This window comes from Topomyia yanbarensis, chromosome 1 (genome assembly GCF_030247195.1).
Source record: "Topomyia yanbarensis strain Yona2022 chromosome 1, ASM3024719v1, whole genome shotgun sequence".
Classification (NCBI taxonomy): Eukaryota; Metazoa; Arthropoda; class Insecta; order Diptera; family Culicidae; genus Topomyia; species Topomyia yanbarensis.
In genome coordinates this window covers 158225426-158239842 of record NC_080670.1, presented here as the reverse complement: position 1 = coordinate 158239842, position 14417 = coordinate 158225426, and the positions used below count along the sequence as shown (strand labels likewise).

Below are 14417 nucleotides of genomic sequence, written 5' to 3'. Positions count from 1 at the left end.
ACCACTCTAGAAATAAGTCATTGATGAAACCTCGCGAGGTCGGCTGAAAAGGTATATAAGTCAAGTCGGTCGGCAGCTCCGGATCGGTTCACGTTTCGACAAGTTTCGATATTAGCAATAGTTGTGAGTAGACCAGTTCCACAGCAAAGGCAGGTCAGCGGGCTAGCAGCGGGAGCTGAGGAGGAAACACACGAAGTAGAAGAAAATCGGGAGATCGTTTCCTAAAAAAACCACCGCCGATAACCGTCAGTATCTGGAGAAATACTTCCACTGTGGAACTCTCAGCATCAGCTCACAGATAGATAGGAACGGGTAGCGCCAGGAAGTATACTTCGTATCTTAATAGGATACGATATTTGAAGCAGACCTGAGCAGATCAGTTTTACCGCGAACAAGCAGCAATGAAAAATATTAAGACAAAATGAAAAGATCAAGAGGACAATCCCTGCTGCAATCGTATCTAACGGTGGCCCCGGATGGATAAGAATTGCGTGAAACAAGAGGCTTGGTCAGTAAGCTCCACTACTAAAAACCAATCCCATTCTACAACAAACCAGCAGGCGGCGGTGTCTGTTGACGTTCCTCGGCAAAAATCATCAAAGTTTGAGGGTTTCCATACCTTTCTTTCGTAAGAATCGTAAAAAATCAAAACTCCTCCCTTGAGAATCTTCTGCGCGCGGGCCTTGTTGTAGCTGAGGTTTTTAATTGTTACAGAAGCTCCGTTGAAGAGCCGATCGTACTTTAAACATCATTAGGAAGATTTGTGCTTAGAATACAGTTCAGTCTACCTAGCGAGTATTCTCTATACTGTTCCAATCCCTGCGCCATTGAAAATCATGAAAAAATGACTCTGTTCAATTTTGATCGAAATGGGTAACAACAATTTCAATGCAAAAACTACAAGGGGCAGCCCTATGGGGTTGCACGAACTGTAGACGTAGGACTATACTACTTAATGTAAAATATTTATTTTCTTAGTACTTAGTGTGTGGGAAAAAAACACCCGGACCGGTGAAGAAAAATCAAATTTTAGACAATATAATCACATCTCATGTATAGAACAAGGTTTCTAGTTGCTCTCAAACAGATTTTAAAAGTTCAAACACCCATGGATAACCCCAAGTTTGTAGATGTGTTTCGATGCCACAGGATTGTAAAATGGTTAATATTACGTCATGAAAATTCAATTCTTCCGTGAGAATTTTTTTGCCTGCAAAATGTCCTGTGTGTATGCAAAGCTCATGATTTGTTGGGATATTAGCATTGATCGGAAAATGCATTCCAACGCTGCGCATTGCGTACATACAGGACATTTTGCAGGTCACCAGAATCTGTTCATTTTACCCACTCGCTATAAACATGTCTCATTTTTGGACATGTTTAGAAATCAAGAATCATGTTTGAAAAAATGTGTTTATGACGAAGTATTTTTACCAGATATGTACAAAACATGTCTAACAAGAAACATAAGGTGATTGTAATATCTCAGTCACTTATTAGTTAGAAAATAATGACTTTGCTGTTCATTTTACCGCCAGTTCCCCTACCTACCAACACATTCGCACCAAACATTGAACCCAAGCGTACAATGCAAAATGAGTCAACGCTGATGATGATGGGTAGAGCGAAAGAGACAACTAGTACCACCACGATACTATTAGCGCATTTCACCAAAATTACACGCGGCCTTTCCCGATTGAAAGGAACGGCCGCGCTTAGCCCATCTGTCATAATATCGTGATTTTGCATAGCGAAGGGCTGAAGGATTTTGTTCCAAAAAAACAGCCCTGCGTTATGCAACACTTTGTGCAGGTTGATTATACTAGTTGCAAGTGGGGCCAAATTCACCATATTCCGTAAAATTCCTTTTAAATTACAGAATTGGTAAAATTGCTTAGATGAGCTAAACTAATTAATCAAATCCTGTTTTAAAAACTGTCCTTGCGTTTAAACCAAAAATGGGAAGCTTATTACTATCACTACATTACTTAATTTCAAGCGAAAATTGCAAATACATGTGCTAGTTAAACCAAAAATTTACTGGCAACATTACAGCGGCATTTAGGAAGCAGTTGGAGCGGTCGCCTGTTGGACGACACAGGGTAGCGTCCCTCCACAGCCAGTGTAACGGACTTCTAGCTCAGCTACACTGGCTGTAAAAAGCACAGCGCAGTGATCTGCTTCGCCAGCCGTTCAACAGGGAACTGAGCGTGTCTGGCCAAGTCCGTTCTTTAAATAGTCGATGATGACGTCATTCATAGAAGCGTAGCGCGCTAGGTACACCAATCTGTCGTACAGGGCTTGGGAAGCGCTATCTTCTGTGTGTTAATGCGCGATATTTTGACAAGGTTGTATATTATTTATTTTTTTATTGCTATGATATCTAAAATCTTTGGGTTTATATATTGGGATCTATTCTTAGAAGTATTTCGGGGCGATTTGTGCAAAAAATTTGAAAATTTATCCTGAGATGGCTGAATTATATGCGTTTAAAATTGGACCACTTTTCGTTACATACCATTTTTGTAGAATTTGCAGAGTGCACCCCCATATCGAAAACAAAGACGTAGTCCTACGTCAAAAGATTCTCAAATTAAACTCAACGCTTTGATTTTTTTTCTTTGCTAGAACTTTTGCAATTTTGAGCCCATACATTGCTAAATGGACAGTTACAGGCAGTTACATAATTTGAGCCCTGTTGTTTACGAATTTTATAACACATTTTTCTGTAAAGTCTTGAGACCCATACAGGCCTAATTTTTTTTTTTCTTAACGTGTCTTCTTATAACCAATTTTTATGAAAAAATAATTCAATCCAAATTTACCTTATCAACGCTTTCCTCAAGTCATATCATATTTGGTTAGTAATTTTCTGGTGTCTTCTCTAAAGTCGCTAAAAGCAATAAATTTTTACTTGATTTTCAAACTAAACTTTAAATGCAATTGTTGAATTTAATTTCATCGAACTCACCTCATCCCTTCCAATCAACGCCCAGCGTTTCCACTCTCAGTGCACTTTAGCGGCTAATTACACGGCGCAGTTCGCAGATCCTCCCATTCCAGACGATACTTGGTTCACTACTCTGTGAAGCAGTTATAGTTACCCGCCATCCCGTCTAAACCTTTCTACCACACCACCGATTACAACTGCTGCTGCTGCCCCCGTGACTCTTTGTAATGACACATTTCTTGCTGCAATCGAATTGCACAGGGAAGTCGCGGAATATTGCAAAATATAGAAATGAAAAAGACTTAGATGAAACGCTCTTGTATCCACCGCAGCGTGCAAAAAGCGTGGAATTGCACACGTACTTATCGTCACTTTTATTGTTATGATTATAAGCTTATGCTCGGTGCATTCGTCCGTCGTCATCACAGTCGTCGTCGTCGTGGTCGTCGGCACATGTACCGTGACCGCGGCTCAGTCGGTTGTAATCCACTTCGACGGGGGCAAGAAACGGCTCAGATTTACTTGCTTCCATCGGTCTGGATGACAGCCGTAATCAAACGGGTGGGCCTGCCAGATATCACCAAGCACTCACCGTCGTCGTCCACATGTAGGCATCACCGGCTTGGATCGGGGGGTCCGCTACCGATCAGTAATGGATCGCTGATGAGGGTGGGCTGAGGGGTATCGGGATACCACGGTTGGAGAGATCTGTCTACCACTGACTGCGCAAAGGAAGCAGGAAGAAAACAGAAACGTCATGCCAGAGTCTGAGTCGATTGCTCTCTTTTTCCCCGGTCTCTCTCTCTGACTCGTTCCGCCGTTATTATAACGATGCGTAGTCATAATATTTAATGAATTTCAATTTAATTGCAATAAAAATACATAATGTATGTCGGATTGCACTTTGTGTGTTTTTTTGCCTTCCCTGTTCAGTTGCTCGTTTTCGTTTGGAAGGACTGAGTTGCTGATGGATGATGGTTGCTGGTTGGATTGTTCTCACGTGCTAAGCGCCATTGGAACAGTGAAATTTAACTGCGATGACTAGGTTTTAAAATAGAGTTTTTTTTTAAATTTTCGGGGCAGTGTAGATAGGTAATACAATTGATATCAAGGACACTTGCTGAATTGATAACCGGTAGTCTAAACATTTCTATTCGGATTGCGTTAATCTTTGCGGTTTTCTTTCCATTCTCATATATGGATAGGAGATAGCGGGAACGCTAATGATTTTACTGGTTAGCTATTTTTGCACAATATACCAAGCGTACGCTTTGCAATTAAAAATTCATGTGAACGCATGGTACATCACGCAATGAATCTACCGAGTTCCACTTGAAAATGTCTGCAAAAACTTGCAAATTATGAATCGATAAAATATAGTTGCTCTAAAATATTCCTTTGGTTCGCCGTAGGTTCTTATCCTGAGTTCCTAAAGCCTCGAATCTCTCTTTCAAAATAAAAACTGTCTGACTGACGTTAAGAATCCTTTCAGAACCAAAACTCGAGCATACGAACCACCGGTACTATAATTTATTTCACAAACTGTCGATATTTAATGAGAACTTGCCAAAGCTGAACCCACAGTGGGTAGCTTTGCGTAGGTTCACAGCTAACGACTACCTTAGTCGTCATATTACAAGCGTCTGCGCAATCGCGCATGGTTTTGCTTTCGCTCTCTTTCCCTATCTGCAAAGGAAACTTATTATTCGCAATTAGAAGAAAAAAGCTTTTCCGCCAAATGACAACAATTCCATTACTAACCGCTGCTTGCTGACCTTCCAAGAGCCTGATCCGTGTCAGTCCCGGCAGCACGCAAGATTTTTTTTACTTACTCTGTTGCCCGCCCGCTCAGACCCTTCCCCATACTCCGTAATTCTCTTCAAATCAGTCACTCGAAACAAAAAAAAAACCGGCAGCAGAATTAAAACGCCTTCACTTTTCATTCGGTTCGAGCAGCCCTCTCTCGCCGCCTTGCTCGGCCCGTTCGAATGCAATAAATGCTAATGCTATAAATGTATGATTAATTAATAAAAACATTATGCAATCACACCTGCGCACACGCGGCGGCACCACCGGCTCTGGCAGGGCGCAAGTGTATCTCCGCTCATAAAGGGGGACCCATAATTGTTTTCCTCCTTGCGCTTCGCGGTTTTTGCCGTCTGAATGTCGGGGCCAGGGTCCCTCGGGCGATGAATGATACCCAACGCTGCTAATGTATGTAAGCTCCGTGCGTCGTCGAGCACTTTCGAGTCCGATTGCAGCCCGTTTCGAGAGTAGTACGTGTGACGAAACGCGGTATTGCCTAGCAAATGGGATGGAAAATGATGCGAGCACTTCTAATCTTGCTCTGCCAGAGCGAAGCAATAAAGTTCCTTTCCGTGAACGTGGGAGGAGGGACGGTGGTGCAAGCGGGCTGCAGTGGGCTGGTTGGATCGAGTCGTTGAGAACGTGCGATCTTTTTCGCCGATGACTTCAGCCGAGATCGTGCTTTGTGGAGACGAGGATGGAGAAGCTGCTGCAGCTGCCAGAATTGATAGACTGATGCGCTGACGCTGACGTTGGCTGATTGTGATCTGTTTGGACGCGAGTGTAGTATTTTGCCATACGTTGCGATGCGTCGTGACAATTGGAGATGCTGGAAGGTTCAATATTCAATATTACAACAAGAATCAAAATATATATATATATATTAAAACAAGAATTAAATTCAGAATCGAGAATTAAAATTTAGCTTCAGTTTAAACCCAAATCATGGTTTTGCACATTACATCACCAATTGCAGATACTAGTAGATTTCTGTTTAGGCAATCGTCCCATATGCTCGTTCCATTGTACTCTGTCATTTTTTATCAGCCTTCTGATGCCAGCGTACGTGACGGTGTTAATTTCTTTGTTTTACATTTAAAATTTCTTAAAACTGGGCGATTACGCATTAAAAAAAATTTATTTAAGCTATGCGGGAATATTTCATAGTTTTATTTCGATGAACAAGAGGGAATGATTAGGAAGCGAATTAGAGCCTATTTCTTTGAGCACAAGTACAGACTTAATATACTGCCCATGATCGCATATCAGTCCCATAAAGATAGGAAATCCTATAGAAAACGGGACAACTATGCGATCATGGGTAGTAAAGTAATTAAAACAAAAAAACTAGGGGGATATCAACTCAGACGGCTATGATAGTGCGATAACATGAACCTAGACACTGATGGGTCCTCCAGTCGATCCACTACACTATTAGTCGACGGAATTGTATTGTAACGCGGAGAGTGAAGACTGGCGACCAGAAGTGGAAAATAAAGAACTTTGACAAGGACCTTTTTGTGAAAGCACTTCGTACCGACAGTCTCGCTCCAATTTCAAATGCCGATGAGCTGTCGGAAACATTAGCGAGGGCGTGTGATGTAATAATTCCGAGGAAAATGAAGCCGAGGAACTGCCGGCATCCAGCGTATTGGTGAACCGAATGGCTCCATGCTACCTGACCAAAAGCCAAAAGACGCGTTCAGAGAGCAAAATCTGAAGAAGTCATAGAAGACTGTAAGGTGAAATTACTGGTGACTAGGCCCGAGATGCGTGCTGCAAGTTGCGGGGAAGAAAAATGACAGCAAACAACTTTGTTTACATACTGAAATCCAAGCAAACACGCAGTGCAGTCACGTAAGAATTTGCGTCGATCAGGCCCGTAGCCAGAACTTTGTTTCGGGAGGGGCTTGAAACTTTTTGCATAAATGTGTTAATTCTGGTGACTTGAGATAGTCACTGGAAACTGAATGTAATTTTGAAAATTTCTTAGTGAATAGGCAATAGAGAATATGTTATCTGTTATCAGGAAAGGCTATAGTTCATCGACGAATTCTTGCTTTTGAATTTGAACTGGGCCAATTCGGACCTAGTAAGGGCTTATGAGCTATAGAACTGGAACGTGTCAACCGATTCACAAACAAATATTTTTTCCTGAAAGCCTGATCAATTCCGCACATTTTTTCTAAGACGGCTTTTTCCGATTTTTTACCGTATTGCGTATAAACAGTTTTGTGCAAAAGTACATGAATGGTCCGAATTACTCCAATCCTGTTCCAATACGGACCACTACTTTCTTATCGATGCTTTAGCAATAGAAATGAATTCCTATTTTAGCCTATGTCACTCCTATTTGATTTTCATTAAATTTTGAATTGTGAAATGAAAAGTTCTCTTTGATATATAAAACTTTATAGTAAATATACAATAAAAAGTAAAAGCTTGTGGTCCTTCGTACCGGATCACTCCGCAAAAGGTCCGGTGGTCGAAATTTCCGTGAACAGTGAAGGTGCACAAAACGATGGTGTGATCGCCGCCATTGTCAAAATCGTCGACGGCAGACAAAGAAGCTTCATCTGAACATCGTGGCCGTGTTAAATATAGCGCCAGGCATTGCATGAACGTTTGGAATTTCATGGGCGATTGGAATTGCATGGGACCAATCCGCATAACATAGGAAATTCAGCCATCGGCAGCAAAATTCACAGATAAGTAGCTAAAGGTTCAGGTTTGTCTGGGGTGGTGTTCTGAATGCATGGTCAGACGTCCGCCATTGCAAAGGTGAGATTCACACATGGTGATAATTTGCTCTTGTGATAAATAAAGGAATGTAAATTGCACGTTATGCGTTTCATTGATGAAAGGAAATATTGGGTGTGATGATTATCTGAGTTAAGTTTCTATTGTTGGTTGGATTATTTTGAGAGTTGTTTCAATTCTGTGATTGTCTGTCAGTCGGTGGGTTCTGTCAATTTGCGAGCGGTTTTCGGTTATATCAGTCGGTCGGTCAAATTGTGAATAGTGCGTTGTGATTAGAAAGGTTCAAAATGTCTAATGACGAGCTGCGACGACTGTCCAAGCAAGAAGGGCAATTGAGAAATGTGATGGACGTGATGAAGGACTTCGTTCGAAACTACCAAGAGCACCTCGATAAGGGATCTTTGGCAGCACGAATTCAGAAACTGGATGAAATCTACGATTTATTCTGTGAAGTTCGAATGCGCATCGACCTGATATTGGAGGATACAGACTTTGACGAAGATTTCGTGGATCCTGATGAATCTGAAGAAGATCATGCGGTTAGGACGGCGAGAACGAAGGCAAAGAAGGTGAAAGAGAATGAAAAGTTTCTAAAAGACTTCATCAACGAGTACTTCGCAATAAAGCAATCGATGCAAGGTCTAATGATTCCCTCCGGATCGAGTTCCAGTGTGGTGCCTATCGAATCAACCAACCAACAGGGTTCTTCTCTATCAATGATGCGTGTAAAACTCCCAGAGCTGAAGCTTCCTACATTCGGTGGACACTTGAGAGATTGGATCACCTTCAGAGACACCTTTAAGAATCTGATTTCAGACAACGCACAGCTCACTGAGATTGACAAGTTCACCTACCTTCGCACGTCTTTGTCAGGAGAAGCTCTGCAAGAAATTGGTTCGATAGAACTGTCAGCGGCGAACTATTCGATAGCTTGGAAGTCGTTGGAGTCCCGGTATGAAAACAAAAAACTTCTTGTAAAATCTCATCTCGACGCGCTGCTATCGATCGAACCTATGAAAAGGGAGAGTTTTGAATCATTGAACCATGTGATAAATGATTTCGATATGCATTTGCAGATGCTGCACAAGCTGGGTGAAAATACATTCGAATGGAGTACAATATTAGCACATATACTAGCGAGTAAGCTGGACACAACAACACTACGCTTGTGGGAAACAGAACATCGATCACGAGAAGTGCCCAGATATACCGCCATGTTGGAGTTTCTTAAAAACCACTGTATTGTTCTACAATCCGTTGCTCCCGAACGATCCAGTTCCCAGCAACATGATCCCAAGAAGACATCACGGGCGCTCAATAGCTATGCGGGGTCAACTCAAACAGGGTGTCCATTCTGCGGCGAGTCTCAACATCAAAGTTTCCAGTGTAGGAAGTTCAAATCCATGAAGATAGAGGAGAGAAGAAACGCGGTGAAAACTGGTCGACTGTGCTTTAACTGTCTATCTCTAGGTCACATTTCCAAATCATGCTCTCGCAGTTCCTGTCGATTGTGTGGACAACGACACCACACGATGCTGCATCAAGGTTCAAGCCAGACTGGAAGCAATTCATCAGCTGCACAATCGAATAAGCTACCGCAATCGCAGCCGAACTCGCAAAATCCACATTCGACCCAGACACTCTCGACCTCATACACACAGAAACCAACACAAACTCTTCAACAACCATCCAATCAACCCAACACAAATTCCTTCTCAGTTGCTACGTCAAGTAGACAAGTTCAAACGCCACCCAATACAGACACCATCACAAGCCACAACGCAGTCCTCTCCGCTAGTGAAACCAAGGCATCACGAACGGTCCTGCTTGCAACCGCACTCGTGATACTTGAAGACCATTATGGAAATTCTACCCTAGCTAGAGCTTTGCTTGATAGCGGCTCTCAGTTATGTTTCATATCAGAAAATCTGTCGCAACAGCTTAGGTTCAAACGGTCTCGAGAAATTCTTTCGATAAGCGGAATTGGACAAGCCACGAAGAAATGTAAACAGTCTGTCGTTGCTCGTATTCGATCCCGAGTATCTGGTTTTGTGGAGGAGGAGACTTTCTACGTGCTACCACAAGTCACTCAGGACCAGCCAACCACGAAGATCAATACTAGCAGTTTGGCACTTCCCCAAGGAGTGATTTTAGCCGATCCGAATTACTTTGAGCCAGGATCGATCGATATAATAATCGGGGCTGGATTATTCTTCGACGTGTTGACAGCGAATAAGTTCAAGCTCGGAGAAGACGGTCCTGCTATGCAAAATACAGAGTTCGGATGGATAATCTGTGGTAGAATTCAAAATGTATCGAACCATTTCAGGCCGATGGTATCAAGTGCATGTAGCGAACGAGTTGATGACTTGTTAACCAAATTCTGGGAGCTAGAAACCTGCCGTTCTAATAGTATCCATTCCGTTGAGGAATCCGCCTGTGAAGTCTACTTCGACCGCACAACTGTGCGTGATTCTAGCGGGCGGTTCGCCGTTTCGTTGCCCAAGAAAGATTACCTTATTGCTCGGCTTGGTGATTCAAAAAACACAGCGCTCAAGCGTTTCCTTGCCTTGGAAAGGCGCCTAGTAGGTGATGCTGATACCAAATCGATGTATACCCAGTTCATCGAGGAGTATCATCGCCTCGGCCACATGAGGGAAGTACTAGACGACGAGGAGTCTACAACGCAGCAGTACTATATTCCACATCATTGTGTACTCAAACCTGACAGTACCACCACCAAGTTGCGCGTGGTGTTCGATGCTTCGTGCTCAACTAGTAGCGGAATTTCCTTAATCGATGCGCTAATGGTAGGACCGACTGTACAGGATGATCCCGTTTCAATAGTCATGCGGTTCCGGCTTCACCGATATGCAGTAGTCGCAGACATTGAGAAAATGTATCGGATGGTGCAAGTCCAACCCAGCGATTGTAGGTTACAACGCATTTTCTGGAGAAACACTCCGAATGAGTTCATTCGTGTTTTTGAGCTGAAAACCGTTACCTATGGGACGGCGTCTGCTCCGTACCTTGCAACAAAATGCTTGCGACGATTGGCCGAACTTGATGGAGGTGTGTTCCCGGAAGCGGCAAAGGTGTTGGCAAAAGATTTTTATGTTGACGACATGATGTCTGGCGTTGACAGCATCGATGAAGGTGTTCAACTGTGTGCTGACATTCAAACCCTTCTTAACGGGGGTGGATTCACGCTTCGAAAGTGGAGCTCAAACTGTGCTGCCATCCTGGAGAAAATACCCGATGACTGCAAGTATGATCGCACATCATTTGAGCTAGACGATTCCAGTGCAACGATAAAGACGCTAGGGCTGGTGTGGGAGCCCAGGTTAGACATCTTCAAATTCAAGGTTCCTACCTGGAATCATGCTGAAATTTGTAAACGAACTGTTCTGTCTGATCTGGCTCGAATATTCGATCCGCTTGGACTAGTCAGCCCTGTAGTCACTACAGCAAAAATATTCGTCCAATCCCTCTGGAGACAGAAGGCATCTTGGGACGATGCTCTTGCTGAAGACTCGCAAATGCAATGGAGTGACTTTCGGAGAAGTCTGGATAGCTTAGTAAATCTGCAAGTTCCACGTTGGGTCGCTTTCAGCAAAGATTGTCTGTCAAGGCAATTGCACGGGTTTTGCGATGCCTCTACCAAGGCCTACGGAGCATGCATTTACTTGCGCTGCAAGCATTTCGATGGAAGTGTCACGTCGCACTTGCTGGTGGCAAAATCAAGGGTTGCACCGCTTGACGACTTAAAGAAACGGAAAAGGAAACAGTCGATTCCGCGATTGGAACTGTCGTCCGCACTATTACTCGCTCATCTTTATGAGAAGGTGGTGACCAGTCTGAAAATAACTGTTCGATCATACTTCTGGACCGACTCTATGATAGTCCGATATTGGTTGTCATCGAGTCCATCACGGTGGCAGCAATTCGTTGCGAACAGGGTATCGGAAATACAACATGCTACACGAGGCGGCGTGTGGAGTCATGTACCAGGCACAGAAAACCCAGCAGATGTACTATCTCGTGGCGTAACTGCAGATCAGCTGAACGAAGATCCCCTATGGTGGAATGGAGCACCGTGGATGCGAGGAAACGAAGACAGGTGGCCAGAAAATATACACCTAACCATGGCAGGTGTCGACCCAACTGTGCTGGAAGAAAATTCGGCTGTGTCCGTCGTAGTCAATATGTCTCTGCCGAACGAAATCTTCAGCCTCAGATCATCGCTGACACGTCTAGTGAGAATCACTGCCTGGCTTCTCAGATGGAAGCACAACGCGCAACAAAGGACTCACAACAATCGAAGGTCTGGGATTCTAACCTATGCAGAACGAGAATCAGCTCTACTTCATCTTGTGAGACTCGCTCAACGGGAGTGCTTCGAACAGGAACTAAAGGATTTGCAACGAGAGGGTCAAGTTAAATCGACGTCTCGCATTAACAATCTTCATCCGATAATGCTGGATGGTATAGTTCGCGTCGGTGGTAGACTGGTGAATGCTCTAGTTTCAACCGAGAGAAAGCATCCGATAGTGTTGGATAAAAATCATCCGTTCACGTCACTAGTAATGCTTCATTATCACTACAAATTGTTGCATGCCGGTCAGATTTGCGAAGATGCTTGCAGATGCAGTTACACTTTCTAAGTCAATTCATACAATCTGCTCAGTAGTTGGTTCGTTTTTAATTAGCTCAAGCTTTTTTACTATCATCATCAAGATTAAAAGAGATGCATGACTTCTTGAAGAAAGCTGTATGGCTTTTTGATAACAGGTTTCAAAATTCAATCAAACTTGTTTCACCTGACGTTGAATATTGTGCGGGTAACGAAGACGTAATGTGCTTTCGAAAATGTCGTTATATTCAAACCGAATTGTGAGGATCAGAGCGCCATTCCGAAAGCACTCGTTCTGAGTGCATCCGTGATTTCTGATCATCTCTCATTTTAGTCCAAAACGAATAAAAACATATCGTGAGACTGCTATATACTGAAGACATGAAATCGAAATGAATAATAGATTCAACCAGTCACAACATTTTAGTCTCAACAGTGTTTTAATACGGAACAAATTCTTCGCATGAAAATGAAATTAAGAGCCAATGAAAATTATAATATATTAAAATGACGCAACAGCGAAAATTGTTGTCTCAGCTATATCGTTCGCAGTAAATTGAAATATTTTTTGCCTAGTACGCTTGAATGTGATGTCTAGTATTTATACTAAGAGTGCAGAGTGCATAGACCTAATACAGAAATTCAAATTGGGTACAATTACATTACATCTGAGTTTTGTTGAACGTGACAATCACTTGCGATGAAGCGTTCACTTTTAGGAAATTTTAGTGCTCAGTCGTCCATAAAAATTCTTTTACTATTTTTTAAATAATCAGTAAGTGAACTCGGTTCAATACTTTAGCCAATCGGAACAGTGGTTCTGTTATCTATTTATATCTATTTCCAACAATAGAAATAATAAAACGAGTTTTACTGGTTGTCCAACAGATCTCGCGCAAGTTCTTAGCCATTGCACGTACATACCTGTTTACGAGGCGGGGAAATATGTTTCCTCACCAACTGCGTATAGGGGGTCGTTCATATCTATCTCGCTATTCAACACTTCCGTGTCATCATCGTGGTTGCTGTCTTTATGTTCGCAAACATGCTTGCTTGTTGCCTTTATGAGTGTGAATTTCCTCAATGATTGTGCTGGCTGTAGATTTTAAGATACTTGACGCAGCGCCGTTGTCAATATTACCAGAACATGTGCCAAATATTTGGTAATTGTTTGTGTTCAGCGGTTTCTGATCAGAATAAGCCGTAATGTGACGTTTTTTCGCCGAACTGAAACGTACTATTTTTTGTCTTTGATATGTGCAAAGAATACTTTGTGTAATTGTACTATCGCATTATATTTTGTACTGAATTCCTCCCATATCTGACATGTATCTGCAAGTAAGCGGTATCCGATCTTGTAACCGAACATTGATTCTCTCACCGTCCATTTATATGCAGATACTAATTACAGCTTTGTCACACACAACCATTAAAATTAAACAGTTTTAAATTATTCAAAATCAATGGTTTCGCCTGATCTAATTTGTAGAACGCTATGAGCGCAGAATACCTGACATGGTAGAACTCGATAAAGGTTACTATCGTAACTCTAACCTCCAATTTCACCTTCAGAAAATGTTACTAATCACAAATACTTGATCTTACGGAGTCACCAATAATCACAGTATTTGGCCGGTGCACCACTTCCTGTCTCTGCGACTCACTCATCTTGACAGATTACTAAGGCATAGTATAGTAGAAGTTTCCTTTGTCCTTCAGACAAGGAACACAATCAAAAAGTAACTTTATTTGTCGTTCGCTTCACACCGGCTGGGACAGAAGCATAAACCACACTGAATTTCTTGACCATAGATTTTGGTTGTTGAAAACAGCGATCTTCTTTAACTTTTTCTCAAACTAAACGAGCTACAAAATTGTTTAAAGTCGCTGATAATAAGTTTAAAAAATTTATTTTTAAAGCAATTGGAGTGATTTTAAATCGATTTTAGACCGACAAACTCGATGAGAAAACTCCGTAAGTTATACTGTCTCATTGCTACCAAAATCCATACTATACGATCCCCCAAACTATGATATGTCCCACAGTGAAAACACCCGATGTTAACCCTCTCAGACCTGACAGTTTCCCGTATGCAAAACGAACCATGACATTGTCGAATATTGTCGAGTGAGTAGCACTTCGCGAACATTATGTTTTTATGATTATTTGTGTAATACATGTAATACAACAGTTACTTTCCGCAATAAATCAGGCCCTGAAGAAGATCCCAACCACGGATCGAAACGTCGGCGAAAATAAGTTAGAAT

General features: G+C 42.3%; 2 protein-coding genes across 12 annotated transcripts in view; both read left to right on the top strand.

Moving 5' to 3' along the window:
* The window catches only part of LOC131678824 (longitudinals lacking protein, isoforms A/B/D/L), a 573802-nt gene that overhangs the window by 180171 nt on the left and 379214 nt on the right, over positions 1-14417 (top strand). The window lies entirely within an intron of this gene.
* Positions 7804-12180, top strand: LOC131676041 (uncharacterized). The gene has a single exon (XM_058955169.1). It carries the CDS (start codon positions 7804-7806, stop codon positions 12178-12180), a length of 4377 nt encoding a protein of 1458 aa, XP_058811152.1.